Source organism: Panthera onca, chromosome F1 (assembly GCF_046562875.1).
Source record: "Panthera onca isolate mPanOnc1 chromosome F1, mPanOnc1 haplotype 2, whole genome shotgun sequence".
Classification (NCBI taxonomy): domain Eukaryota; kingdom Metazoa; phylum Chordata; class Mammalia; order Carnivora; family Felidae; genus Panthera; species Panthera onca.
This window is the reverse complement of record NC_138355.1, coordinates 60,221,956-60,234,120: the sequence shown is the minus strand read 5'-3', so window position 1 is coordinate 60,234,120 and position 12,165 is coordinate 60,221,956. Positions and strand designations below refer to the sequence as shown.

The 12,165-nt window shown below is 38.4% G+C and overlaps 1 protein-coding gene across 2 annotated transcripts in view; it reads right to left on the bottom strand.

Annotated features, from left to right (window-relative positions):
• MARK1 (microtubule affinity regulating kinase 1) overlaps positions 1 to 12,165 on the bottom strand; it is a 117,713-nt gene that overhangs the window by 61,028 nt on the left and 44,520 nt on the right. For both annotated transcript variants that reach the window (XM_078441049.2, XM_078441050.2), the window contains exons 2-3: positions 8,769 to 8,969; positions 7,561 to 7,614 (exon numbers count right to left, since the gene is read on the bottom strand). In XM_078441049.2, the coding sequence (XP_078297175.1) occupies positions 7,561 to 7,614; positions 8,769 to 8,969 (255 nt within the window). The remainder of the gene's footprint in view (positions 1 to 7,560; positions 7,615 to 8,768; positions 8,970 to 12,165) is intronic.

Below are 12,165 nucleotides of genomic sequence, written 5' to 3'. Positions count from 1 at the left end.
TAAAGTGAGGTGTGGTGCCAAGTGCAAGTGATATTCAGGTCCAAGAGACTGCCGGGTTCTCGTTTAGTCTCACTCAGAGGCTCCCGCCATTGAGGGGTTTTGTAGATGAAATGCCTGTATTAACAGAACCCTATAGATTAAGCTTTCAGCTTTTAAATTTCCAGGATCATCTTTTTACTCCTTTTTAAGTCTCCAGACGTGTTATTGGTACACCACGTATTTTGTATAGTTATTGCTAGTAGCAGTTTAACAACAGGCTAATTTCTTAAGTTCTTCCCATGAAATGGCAGTTCAAAAAAGATCTGAATACAATCAAATGAATATATGTTAGATGACATCTCACTAAAAAAAATAGGACAATTGTTCAGTATTGCTTTCCAACCTTGACAACTTGTAAGTCAATTGTTTGTTGCAAAGTTAAGAGAAGAAAATGCTCTTTAAATGACAGGCTGGGCCACTTTCCAAGTTTCATCTAGATAGATTACCAGATTGTAAGATTCTTATTTCTTATAAACTGGTTCTAATTTTATATTGCTTGAGTCCTTCCCAAGGTCTTATACGTCTCTGAGCTCAAGTTGATGTTAAGTAAATGTACTGAGATAACAGATCAAATAATTTCAGAGGAAAGATATTAAACATAAAATGGATCAAATTTGAAAACAGTTTAAATTACAAATGATGGAAATTAAAATGAGATACCATAATGCATTCATAACGTTGGAAAAAAATGAAGAAATCTGATAATATAAAGTGCTGACAAAAATGAAGACCAACAGTAAGTATCATACAGTGTTAGCAGAAGTATAAATTGGCACAATCACTCTGAAGAGCAATTTGACATTAGCTGGTAAAGCCGAGGATATGCATGACCTTCAACCTAGCAATTCTGCTTGGACAGATACATCCTTTTACACACCTTCACAAATAGACGTACACAATAATGATCGTTGCCTCACTGCTTCTGCAGCAAAAACAAAAAGCTAACTAACTTAAAAAGAAAAAGTGAAACACAAAAACACCAGGAACAATCTACATGTCAACTAACAAAAAATACACCAACTGTAGTATATCTATTAACAAGACAATGGGCAAACTGTAGCATATTCATGCATGCCAATAGCAGTAGTGAAAATAAATGAACTAGACTATATACACTAACATGACTAAAACTGTGAGGTAATGGTATGTGGAAGAAGCAAGCTGTACAAAAACAAGAAGTTTAAAAAATAATATGTAGTCTTTTACGTATGGAAACACACATGTGAAAAACCATTTTAAATTTGAATGGGAATAAGAAAGATCAAGTTCAGAACAGTAGTTATTTCCAGGTAGGAAAGAAAACATAGGAATAGAACCCAGAAATAAAACATAAGGCTTTAGTTGTAGCTGTACTATCTTATTTCTTAAAAAATACTAGAAATGAAATAGTTTAGTCTAACAAATGTCATAAAAAAGTAACTATTTTTAAAATGGGAAGGACATTTTGAAGTTTCTATCCAAGAATCAAAAATAGACCAGTTTACTATTTCAACAAACTGCCCAAATTAGAAAAAAATAAGAGTATGACTCTTCAAATAACAAAATGACACTATGACTTTTAAAACAACCAGATGGTTTAAGGGAGCCTGGGTGGTTCAGTCGGTTAAGTGTTTGATTTCATCTCGGGTCATGATCTCACAGTTTGTGGGATCCAGCCCCGCGCTGGGCTCTGTGCTGACAGCATGAAACATGCTTGGGGATTCTCTCTCTCACTCTCTCTCTGCCCCTTCCCTGCTCGTTCTCTCTCCCTAAAATAAATACACTTTAAATAAATAAATAAATAAGTAAATGAATGAATGAATGAATGAATGAATAAAACAATCAGATGGTTTAGTCTACAACTCATGGGTGATTTAGATTCCTAGCCTCCTCCAGTTCCAAGAGAAAACCCTTCCACGTCTACTCTTCAGTAAATCTTATGTAGTTTCCTGAGAATGTAGAAAGAGACAGAAAGAAGCTTTACAGCCAATAAAGCCCCAGCAATCAAAATAGAGGTGTTAAGAGTCAGAGGTAGAATACAAACATCAAACCCAAAAAACAAACAGAACTACTACCCAAACTAAAACAAATAAGAACTACAGCAATTTTTATGAATAATCCTTGGTTATAGGTACTTAATTTTAAAGAAGGTGGAGAGATTTAACATTGTTGAGGCGGCAGCAAAGGTCGTCCTGAAGAAACAACTCCAAGGCTGAAATGTGAGGAATGAATGAATAAAGGTTTCATTAATGAAGGGGAGAAGCCTTACGTGGAGGGTGAGGTGAAGAGGTGCAGAGGCTGGTGGCCGGAAGGAAGACTAACTAGGAGCAGATGTAAGAAAGTGCTGAAGCCAGAGGCGTAGGAGGCGGGGTAGGGAGATGCCGGGGGGAGCTGGTGGGTCATGAGGTGGAAGAGGAAGGTAGGGCCTGGTAAACACTGTTAACGAATTTGATTTCCAGACCTCCAAGAACGGAATGCCATCAAAAAGTTTAAATAAAGGATGGCACAGTCAGAGAGGTATTCTGTATCCCTGATGACTTTTTAAACTGTGTGTGTGTGTGTGTGTGTGTGTGTGCGTGCGTGTGTGTGTGTGTGTGTGTGTGTGTGTGTGTGGAGGGATGCAAGCAGATGCAGGAAGAACAGCGGGAAGGCTACTGGGGTAGTCCTTGGGAGAGACAATGGCAGCTTTGTCTAGAGTGGTAGTGATAGAAAAAGATAAAAGCAGACCTTCTCAAAAGATGTAAGACATAAAATTAGCACAACTCATGGACGGATTAGATGGTGAAAACAGGTACAGTGAGGAGTGGAGGACAGTTCTGGGGCTTTTGGCTTGCACAACTCAGGGGCAGTTGTCATTCACTGAGAGAGGATGCTCGGAAGAAAACCAGGTGGCGAGGTACTGAGGAGGTGGGGCAGAGATCATGAGTTCAGTTTTGGACATAATAGGTTTGGGCTGTCTTTGAAAGGTCACGAGCAAATTTAGGGGAGGTCTGAGTTGAAGGCATATATTTGTGACCCTGCCTGTAGTTGAGACAGCCCAGGAAGGGAATACAGAAAGAAAAGAGGACCGAACTTGGTGGGGTTGAAACACTGAGGCCAACAAAAAAGACAATGACTCTACATAAAGGACACACAAAAGGAGCAGCCAAAGGAAAAAAAAAAGGAGAAGAAGACAATATATGGAGAAATACAATTTTCTTTCAAGAAATTCTTGCTAAGTTAAGAATTAATAATGAACACATGTGACTGACACTTAGTTTGAATCATAAGACGGTCTCCATTTCTAGGGTTTTTTTTCTATTGAATTAAAAAAATCCTAAGTCACGATCACAGATTGATTGTACAAAGGAACCAGCATCAGATGATGTGTCAGCGACATTCAGACTGATTAGCTTACAAAGATATTTCTCCCTGAAGATTATGTACAGCTCTCAGACGGACTCCAGTCTAGGCTGCTAATCGTATCTACTCAAAAGCTGGAAGACTGTAAGTCCCGGCGAGAAGGCTAATAGCAATGGATTCTCGATCCACTCTTTGGATACGCTTGCTCCAGAAGGTGTCCTTCATATTTGGATGTAGCATTTGTGCGTTAAATATGCCCGATAATACATTACTGAGCCCTCTGGCTAGTCGCTAAAGAGGGCCAACAAGACTTAGAAAAGTCAAATATTTGGTCAGTGGCCCACTGGAAACAGTTTGTTTTTTTCAGAAAATTTGGTTACCTTATCTTCAACATTTTAGCTAGATATTAACATTATTGGTATCACCTTTTAAAGGAAACTTGTTTGAATGCCTTTTCCCTCAAAATCTATCGTATTTCAGTGTGAATATGCTTCCCACCAATTCTTCACACTCTACACGAAAGAGCCATGATTTCATGATAACCTGCTTTCAGCCCTTCCTTCAAAGCCCAACCAAGATCAGAGGTATGTTGCTCAGCACTGATTTCATGGAGGATGAAATAATGAGTTACTGGGCATTAGGTATAATCTTATTTATTCACCCGGCAGTATCATTCCGTGCAGAATTACCACACACACCCCTCCCCCACACACACTCGCCAAAAAAAGGCCCTCCCGGTGTGTCACCATTATTAATTCTAAGCCAATTTTTGCAGTCCACAACCCAGTTAATCCTGCTAACTCTTCTCTTATCACTTAGATTTTCACTGACCCACAAAAGGATTGGTTCAGACTCTTCCTTCAAATGATCCGCATGTGTGAAAAGAACAATAAAGCGAAATATGCTATAAAGCATACGTATGTGACAGTAACTGGCATTTCAACATATGTCCAACAGAGGTGTTTGTTAAGGAATATTGCCAAAGAGTTTCTGCTTTCTCCTTGATAAAACTATTCAGCAATAATTTTATGACTGCTTTTACAAGTTTGGTTTCTTGATAATTTGCTAAAAGAAACTTAATTCTGAATATTGTTTCTGTGGTTCTGTCCTCCTCTCTGCCTATAGTGACAGTGATACAAATTATTTTGCAGATGCTCTGGAAAACGTAACTAGCTTACCAGAGAGGTTGGTGGCTTTATCTGAAAACTCACCAAAGTTTAAATGGCTTAGGTCACCATTTGATAACATTTTATACAACAGATAACACACCAGACACTAGGAGTAAGCAGATTATTCATTTAATAAGTCTAATTTTCAGATATCAGTTACTGGAGATTGTTTGTAATTTCCCTGCTTGTACAAAACCAATGTCCTCACGCAGAGATACACGGTTTATGTCACTGCAATGCAACAGCCCTCTTTATTAAGGACATAATGCTGAGTTATGACAGTCTTATTTCTATTCTCATTACAGGCTTTACTACTCAGCAAATCAATTCTGAACCACTGAGCCATTTTTGTGAATTGGGAATATAATGCAACACAGTAAAACAATAGAAAATGTAAATTAATAAACAACACATAAAAGGCAGATAAACTGTACCCTGGTGGCTATGAACTAGAAAGCTAAGACAAACTTTGTCATCCATGTATAAACTAGTGTGTCCAAGTTTAAAAACCTAGTGGAATTTCTGAGAAAATGACAATCTTACATTTCAAGTACGTGAACTATGAACAGAACTGTTTCACTATTTTGCTGTTCCTCCAACATTATTAGGCTGCTTAAAAGATCCCCAGGAATCACCAGTACAGTTCATAAACCCTACCCCAAAGACACCGATTAAAATATGAGGTGAGACTCATGGTCCAAAGTGGAAGAGGTAAATATAGCATCAAACTCAAATAATTTTTAAACTATGACAGCTCATTAAATTGGATCCCACTAATTCAAGATACGTGATACAAATCACACGAGCATCTTATGTGAACAATGTTGATGCCAAAGATGCTTAACAATTCCAAAGACCAAACTGTTTCTGAGAACTTTGTATGTTAGAAATTTTGAACAGTTGGGGTATCGAATTTAGGTTACTTTGTCTATCACTGATGTTGGCAATGGAAAGTATTATTTCCTAAAAATATGTTACACACAGAAGAGAATATAAAGGATGGGACTCAGCTTAAATTCAGATCAAGTCCAGAACAAGATTTAACCAAACCCTTCTGGAGATGAGATTAAAATGAACCCTTATTCCAAATACATGTGTTACCATTATCTGCCTTTTAATAAGCACACCTATTACACAGAGAATATATTTTGCTATTTTTTATCTATAGGTCCTGACTGTCAATGCTAAGGAAAACAAATGGATTACTTCTCGTTCCATTATTTCTTTTTTAGATATAACTGACCGGGGGATATGACTGGCCAAATGCTGAATATTCTACAATGCATGGGAACTAACCAAGCCTTGATCTGTTGGATTGTTTTTTTGTTTTTTTCCAAAACTCTTAACCGAGAGCAAATCTATGAACATAAATGAAAATTATTTCAAAAACAATGACATATACACGTGTAAAGCCTACATTAAGTGAATGCTCATCTTTCCTTGGATTCTATTTTCATAGATTAAAGAAAACAAAATTGCCATCATTCTTTATATGCCTGTTTGGAAAAGCAAACACTTCATCAGCAAGATGAGCAGAATAACAACAGAAATTACTTGTCACCAAGTACATTTTTTTTAGTTATTCACATAAATAAAGCAACATTCGGCTTCACGTCTGCATGTTTCAACAAGTATGACTGTGGTTCTACACACTTCTCCGGGCCCCTTTGGGAAGAACAGAGTGGGGGTCATATTACTGTGCATCCAGCTAGCAAAACAGGCCTCAAGTGTCTCTAAAGGTCATTTAAAATCACTCAGTTTACCAGAGTCACTCACAGATTAATCCAGGAGAGGTGGGAAAGCCAGATGCGTGACGGGCAGGGCCACGGCGCACTTTTAAAAGATTCCCAGCAGAAAGAAGGGTGGCAAAATTTGCCCCACTGAAGCCCCACCCCGGGGAAAAAGACAACCTTTGGATAATGCATCTGCCCAGATGCATTATCTCATACAACTGCATCACGATTAGCTAAAAGACTGGTGCCAGAAGTTTCTCTCCGAAGACAGGCATAAGGTACACCATCTCACAGTCACAGAGGAAAAAGAATGCAGCAAACCTTTCTGTTCTCCCTGATCAGAAATAGCAAAGCTATGGAAAGTCACATTAACTGTTAAACTTAAAAGGAATCTCAGTAAGTAGTACAAACACAGATCTCCGAGTAGAAGTACGTATATAAAAATACCCTGACTTATCTGGCATGGAGCCAAGCGGAAAGTCTTGCTATCACAGACCTGAATTTTTATTTAGATGTTAGAATCACAGCAGGAATAGTTTAAACACACCATACTAAAAAGTTCTCATATTAAAGATTCTGTTTGAGGAACTCAGAAGTTATTTGTCACATTTACATATGTGACCGTGATCCCATTACGTTCTAATAAAAATTACAATGTATTTTACTATCTCACTATATAAAACAACATATATGGCGTAAGTGTTAAAGTATTTGCTTCATTCTTAAAGTACTAAAATGAATATGTGAAACTTTTCCCACATGAGTAATGAAGCAACCTGAAACAGCTTTTCTAGGATTACCAGGGCAATTTCCACCCTAACTACCTTTTTTCCTCTCCCTCCTTTTTTTTTTTTTTTTTTTGGCACTGTTTAAAGAAATGTTCCTACTTTTCACTCGAAGTTAGCTGAGAGACTAGTTCTTGCAGAAGAAGAAAGTAAAGCAAGTGAAGCAATAAAAGGAAACCCACCTATGGACAATGTAACTATAAATACACTTTTAACAAAGCAGAATCCTGAGTATTTCAACACATTTGTTACAAAGTTTTACTCTACTGAATTAGAAGACGTAAATTCCTCTCATATGGTACACGCATTTGAGTCGTAGATACTTCTCAAGCAAACACTTGATAAACATAATTGAAGTGTTATTAAATACAATGCTTTACATCACGTGTTTTCTTCACATATTGATGAATACAGTATCTTACCTAACAGGAAATTTAGGATAACTGACTTTACAGAAGATCACATGTTAATAAACTCACATTCTAATTACTTACTATTAAAATAATTAAATACCTTTTGTAGACTGGTAGGATTTAGCTGAGTTTTGTCTATTATTTTCACAGCAACCTAAAAGAAGAGAATCATTAAACTGTGTTTGAGAATACATATTTTGATGGATAAAAAATTACAAAGAAAAAAATCTTTTGTTTCATTCGCAACCACATGTAATATAGTTATAATTGGAGTTCACATAACTAGATGGTGAAGTTGTGATAATCTGCAGCCTTACTGTGTATCCCACTGACTTAAGTCTTTAACACATCTGATTCTGAGTCAATAAAATTACACCTTTCTTATTTTTTTCCAAGCCTCCCCTTTTAAAGTAAAAATCATCGGTAATCATTTACTTATGATTTTAATAACTTATAATTATCAGAGGGGAGGGGCTGGTAAATTCAGTAGGTTAGGTATCACGTGAATAATATAAGACAAATTGAATGCTCAAGCTCACTTATAGAAGCAAAGTAAGCAAATGGATTTGAATGTCCTCAAAGTCTCTGCCTGATGGAGCCTGGGTCTGAAAAGCTCCTGGCAGAGGACTAAAATCAACCAGAAGTGGACTAAGATCAACCAGAAGTGATACTATGGACAGAGAGAAGGAAAAACTTATTAAAAACAAATTATGACTGAGATCTTCACAATGTCCTCACTAGAGCAGGGAAACATTAAGTAATACTGCTTTTTAGTCTTTACTATGTAAAGTATTAAATAAATATTAGTAACAATTTCTCTACATACATACACATAATTTAAAACACATGGGATTTTAGAAACCCAATTCTCTTATTACCTGAGGAAAAACATCAATAACAGTTGTGCAATGTGGGCTCTAAATAGATAAAAATTAGTGGGTGACTTTATATACATTTATACCCAATTTACATGAGGCAATAATTAATGTGAACTTCCCTGGCCCTCTTCCTGGGGCCAGGGAACAACGGTAGTCAGAAATGTTTACAGAAACTGTATAATGCAGACAGAAGTCTGAGAAAAGCTCCTCTGTAGTTACACCTGATTTACAAAAGATGCTACGTGAAGGGAGGAGTCTTTTCTAAACGTTCAAAGGCCAACTATGGCTGTGTCCACGGATGTTCCATTCACATGCATCCCAGTGTTTTACCATATTTCAACTGTCATTCATTCCCAGCATCAACTACAGGAAAGCTTTAAAGACTCTGGAGAGGTCCAAGTAAATATTAGAAAGCATCATGAAAACTTACCTCTCTACCCGTTAGAACATGTCTTGCCAATTTCACTTTGGCAAAATTTCCCTTCCCTATTGTTTTTTGTAAACGATAATTTCCAATGTGAGGCTGTTCGTCCGCGGACGTAATGGAGTTTCTACACCGAGGGATGTTCTGTCGGCTACTTGATTTGGTGGGCTGGATATGTGGTTCAGTATATCCATCCACAGATGTATGCTAAGAAAGAGGTTAACAAGATTTCATTGTTAATGAAGTTATATTTTAAAAAGGGCAGTTAAAAAGACTACAAATAATTTTCATGAGTAATTCAACTTCAACAAAAATACATCACACTACACAATTTTAAGGCGCAAGAATTCTATTTATAATTTCTACTTGACTTCAGCTCGGTTTGCCAGAGGGAACAGAACTATTTAAAATGAAATGTTCTGCATAACTTTAGGTATATGTTTTTGATTAAAAAAATATAAAGAGATAGATAGAAGCCATATAGACCAATACTCCTCTAAGGGTACTATCCCTTTAGGATGAGATGAGAACACAGTCTGGGCTGTGTCATTACGAGGGCAGAATGTCTTTAATGCCGAGACAAACGACTCCATGAGTACATTTCGGCTTCTCCAAATCGCCCTGGCTACTTGCCATGTTCACTCTTTCATTTGCTGGCATATAGTTTGGTCAGCTGACCAACCAGCTGCCTGCTTCAGGTGTCCTTCTAGTCAATTCCTGCCCAACCTTCTCTCTCAGCTCACTGTGCCCAACCAAGAGAGACAGCGATGCCTGTGTCCATGACCTAACGTCCCCTGAATTCCTCCTCAGTGCTACTCTTCAGGGAAGGACGTCAGTTTGTCCCACGGTGTCACACTAGCCTACAACCGCACTGAACAGCTGGTCCAATGCGAGCTCAGCACGTGGAGCCCCAGGTCAACCTGCCTAGTGAACTGTGTGTCATCACTTCTGATTGTTCTGCTCTTGTTCAGTTTTGTCTGCATCCTAAAATACATACATTTCTAGCAGTTGTGAAAATACAGACTCACACATAATAAACGTTAATATCTTTCTCCAACAAACTTCTTTAAAATAGGTGAAGATGAGTAGCACAAATTAACAAAAGAAAGGGGGCATCTTTTATTTACAAAGTAACTAACTCAGCCTTTGCCATCTTCCGCATACAACTAAAAGTTTGTCTAGGGGCACCTGGCTGGCTCAGTAGGAATAGCATGAGACTCTTGATCTCAGGGTCATGAGTTTGAGCCCCACCTTGGAGGTAAAGATTTCTTAAATAAACAAATATTAAATAAAAGCTTGTCTAAAAAATTTTGATCGGAAAATTTCTTAAGGGCAACATTAAAGATGACTCCATTTACCAATCTCATGCAAAGCATGACTCAAGGTCATTTTTCTATTCGTTATTACTTTAGGATTTTTTTTTAAAGGAGAAAATCAAACAAAGGGGCTCCGTAAAAATATGAGCCTTCTACTTTCAAGTTTTTTTAAACCTGGCTCAGAATTGAATGGGTTTCGCTGTGCCTCACACACACCCGCAGCCTCTAGCCTCACTGGGAACTAGTACCCCCTCGGTACCTTCTCACTGCACACCGCGCTTTCAGGGAGCTCATCGTCCACCCCGCCGTACTATCATTATACGCTTACTTCTCCGTCTCTGCCACCCTACCACGGGCAATCTGATGACAGGGATGTTTTCTTTTCATTTGTATACACTCACCACAATGCAAACTGCCAGACACAGAGGAAAGACTCAACAAATCAATAGTCCTCAAAGGGTTGTCCCTGAACCAGCACCATCAGCGTCATCCGGAAACTTGTTAGAAATGCAAATTCTCTGGCCCTGTTCCAGGCCTACCGAGTAAGAAGGTCTAGGGGCGGGCCCAGCAATCTGTGTCCTGACAAGTCCTCCAGGTGACTCTGATGCACGCTGAAGTGTGAAAACTACCGCAATAAATAATGTAAAAAAGGGGTAAGTCCAAAGTTATTCACTGGCTCTTAGAGAATTCTGTATTATCCGAGCACAAACAGATGTTAATTACAATCAATTTCTAAGCGTTAACAGGTTGCCGTACTGTTTCCCATAAATAGTACTTCTCTACCTGAACTTGTTCTGCAGGCACTGTGGGCCTGTCCATCCTTCAAGAGTTAATTTTATCTCTTCCTCAACAACGCTTCCTATGTCTTTCCACCAAGCAGAGTTGACTCCCTCTCTCTTCTGTTGCTATTTCTATATCCAGTAAAAACTTCTACTACTGGAACTGTCACACCATCTTCTAAGTATGTGTCCATGGTCTGTTTTCACGGTGAGACCTGAAGCTCCCTAAGTCCCATAACTTAGTACAGTGTTAGGCACAAAGAAGACACTCAGTAAATAAAAGCTAAACTGAAGGAAGTTAGGGCCCCTGTGCTCCTGATGCCCCACAGAGAAGGACTTCTGAGGAATGATTCCTTCCTGTCCCTATCTCTGTTGGGTATGATACCCACCTCCCAATGCTAGTTGCAAGGCACATCCTGGCGCTAACCCATATTATGACAGACTGCATTACTGGCCTCAAATTTCCATGCCCTTTGCCATGTAACTCTCCAATGTCCTCCCAGTGAAGGCAGGGGAAAGCTCCCCACTCTTTGGAGGCTCACTCACATGATTTGCTTTGGCCAAAAGAATGAGTTGGAAGTAACAGTATAGCTAGTCCCAAACTAGTCATCAAGAGCCTTTGTTGTGCTTCAGCTTGGTCTCAAACTTCTGCTATCACCTTGAGAAGGACTTGCCTGGGCTGACACCAGAAGATGAGAAATACACAGAGCAGAACCATTCCCAGCTGTGCCCAGATTAAATCAACGGGTTCCCCAGATGATCCACTGGCTCCTAAGAAATTATATATGCTTGTTAGTTTAAGCTTCTGAGTGTTGGGATGGTTTGTTACACAGCAATGTCAGCTGATACACATAGCTATCACTATTTTTAAATTCAGAGGTAAACATGAGAGCACAATGAATAATTTAGAGATGCTTATCAGACATGTTCAAATTCAAAAACAAACAAAAAAAGAAGGGGATGTTATATAATCAATTCCCTAATGAGAAATTCTTGATCAAATAAGCTATATGTGGGCAGAATCCTTACTTTTTTGTATCTCCAGCAAGTACAGTGAAAAAGAGGGGTCAGCAAATTTTTTCTATAAAAAGCTGGATAATAAATATCTTAGGCTTTGTAGGCTGTATGCTATCTCTGTTGCATATTCATTCCCCGCACCCTCAAGCTTCTTAAAAATATAAGAACCTTTCTTAGTTTAGGGCCATACAAAAACACAGCAAAAGGCTGGATGTGGCCCATTGGATAACAAGTGACCCCTAGGGTAACATGTATTTTTGGATGCAGGATTAAATTATTTCTGGCAGATTC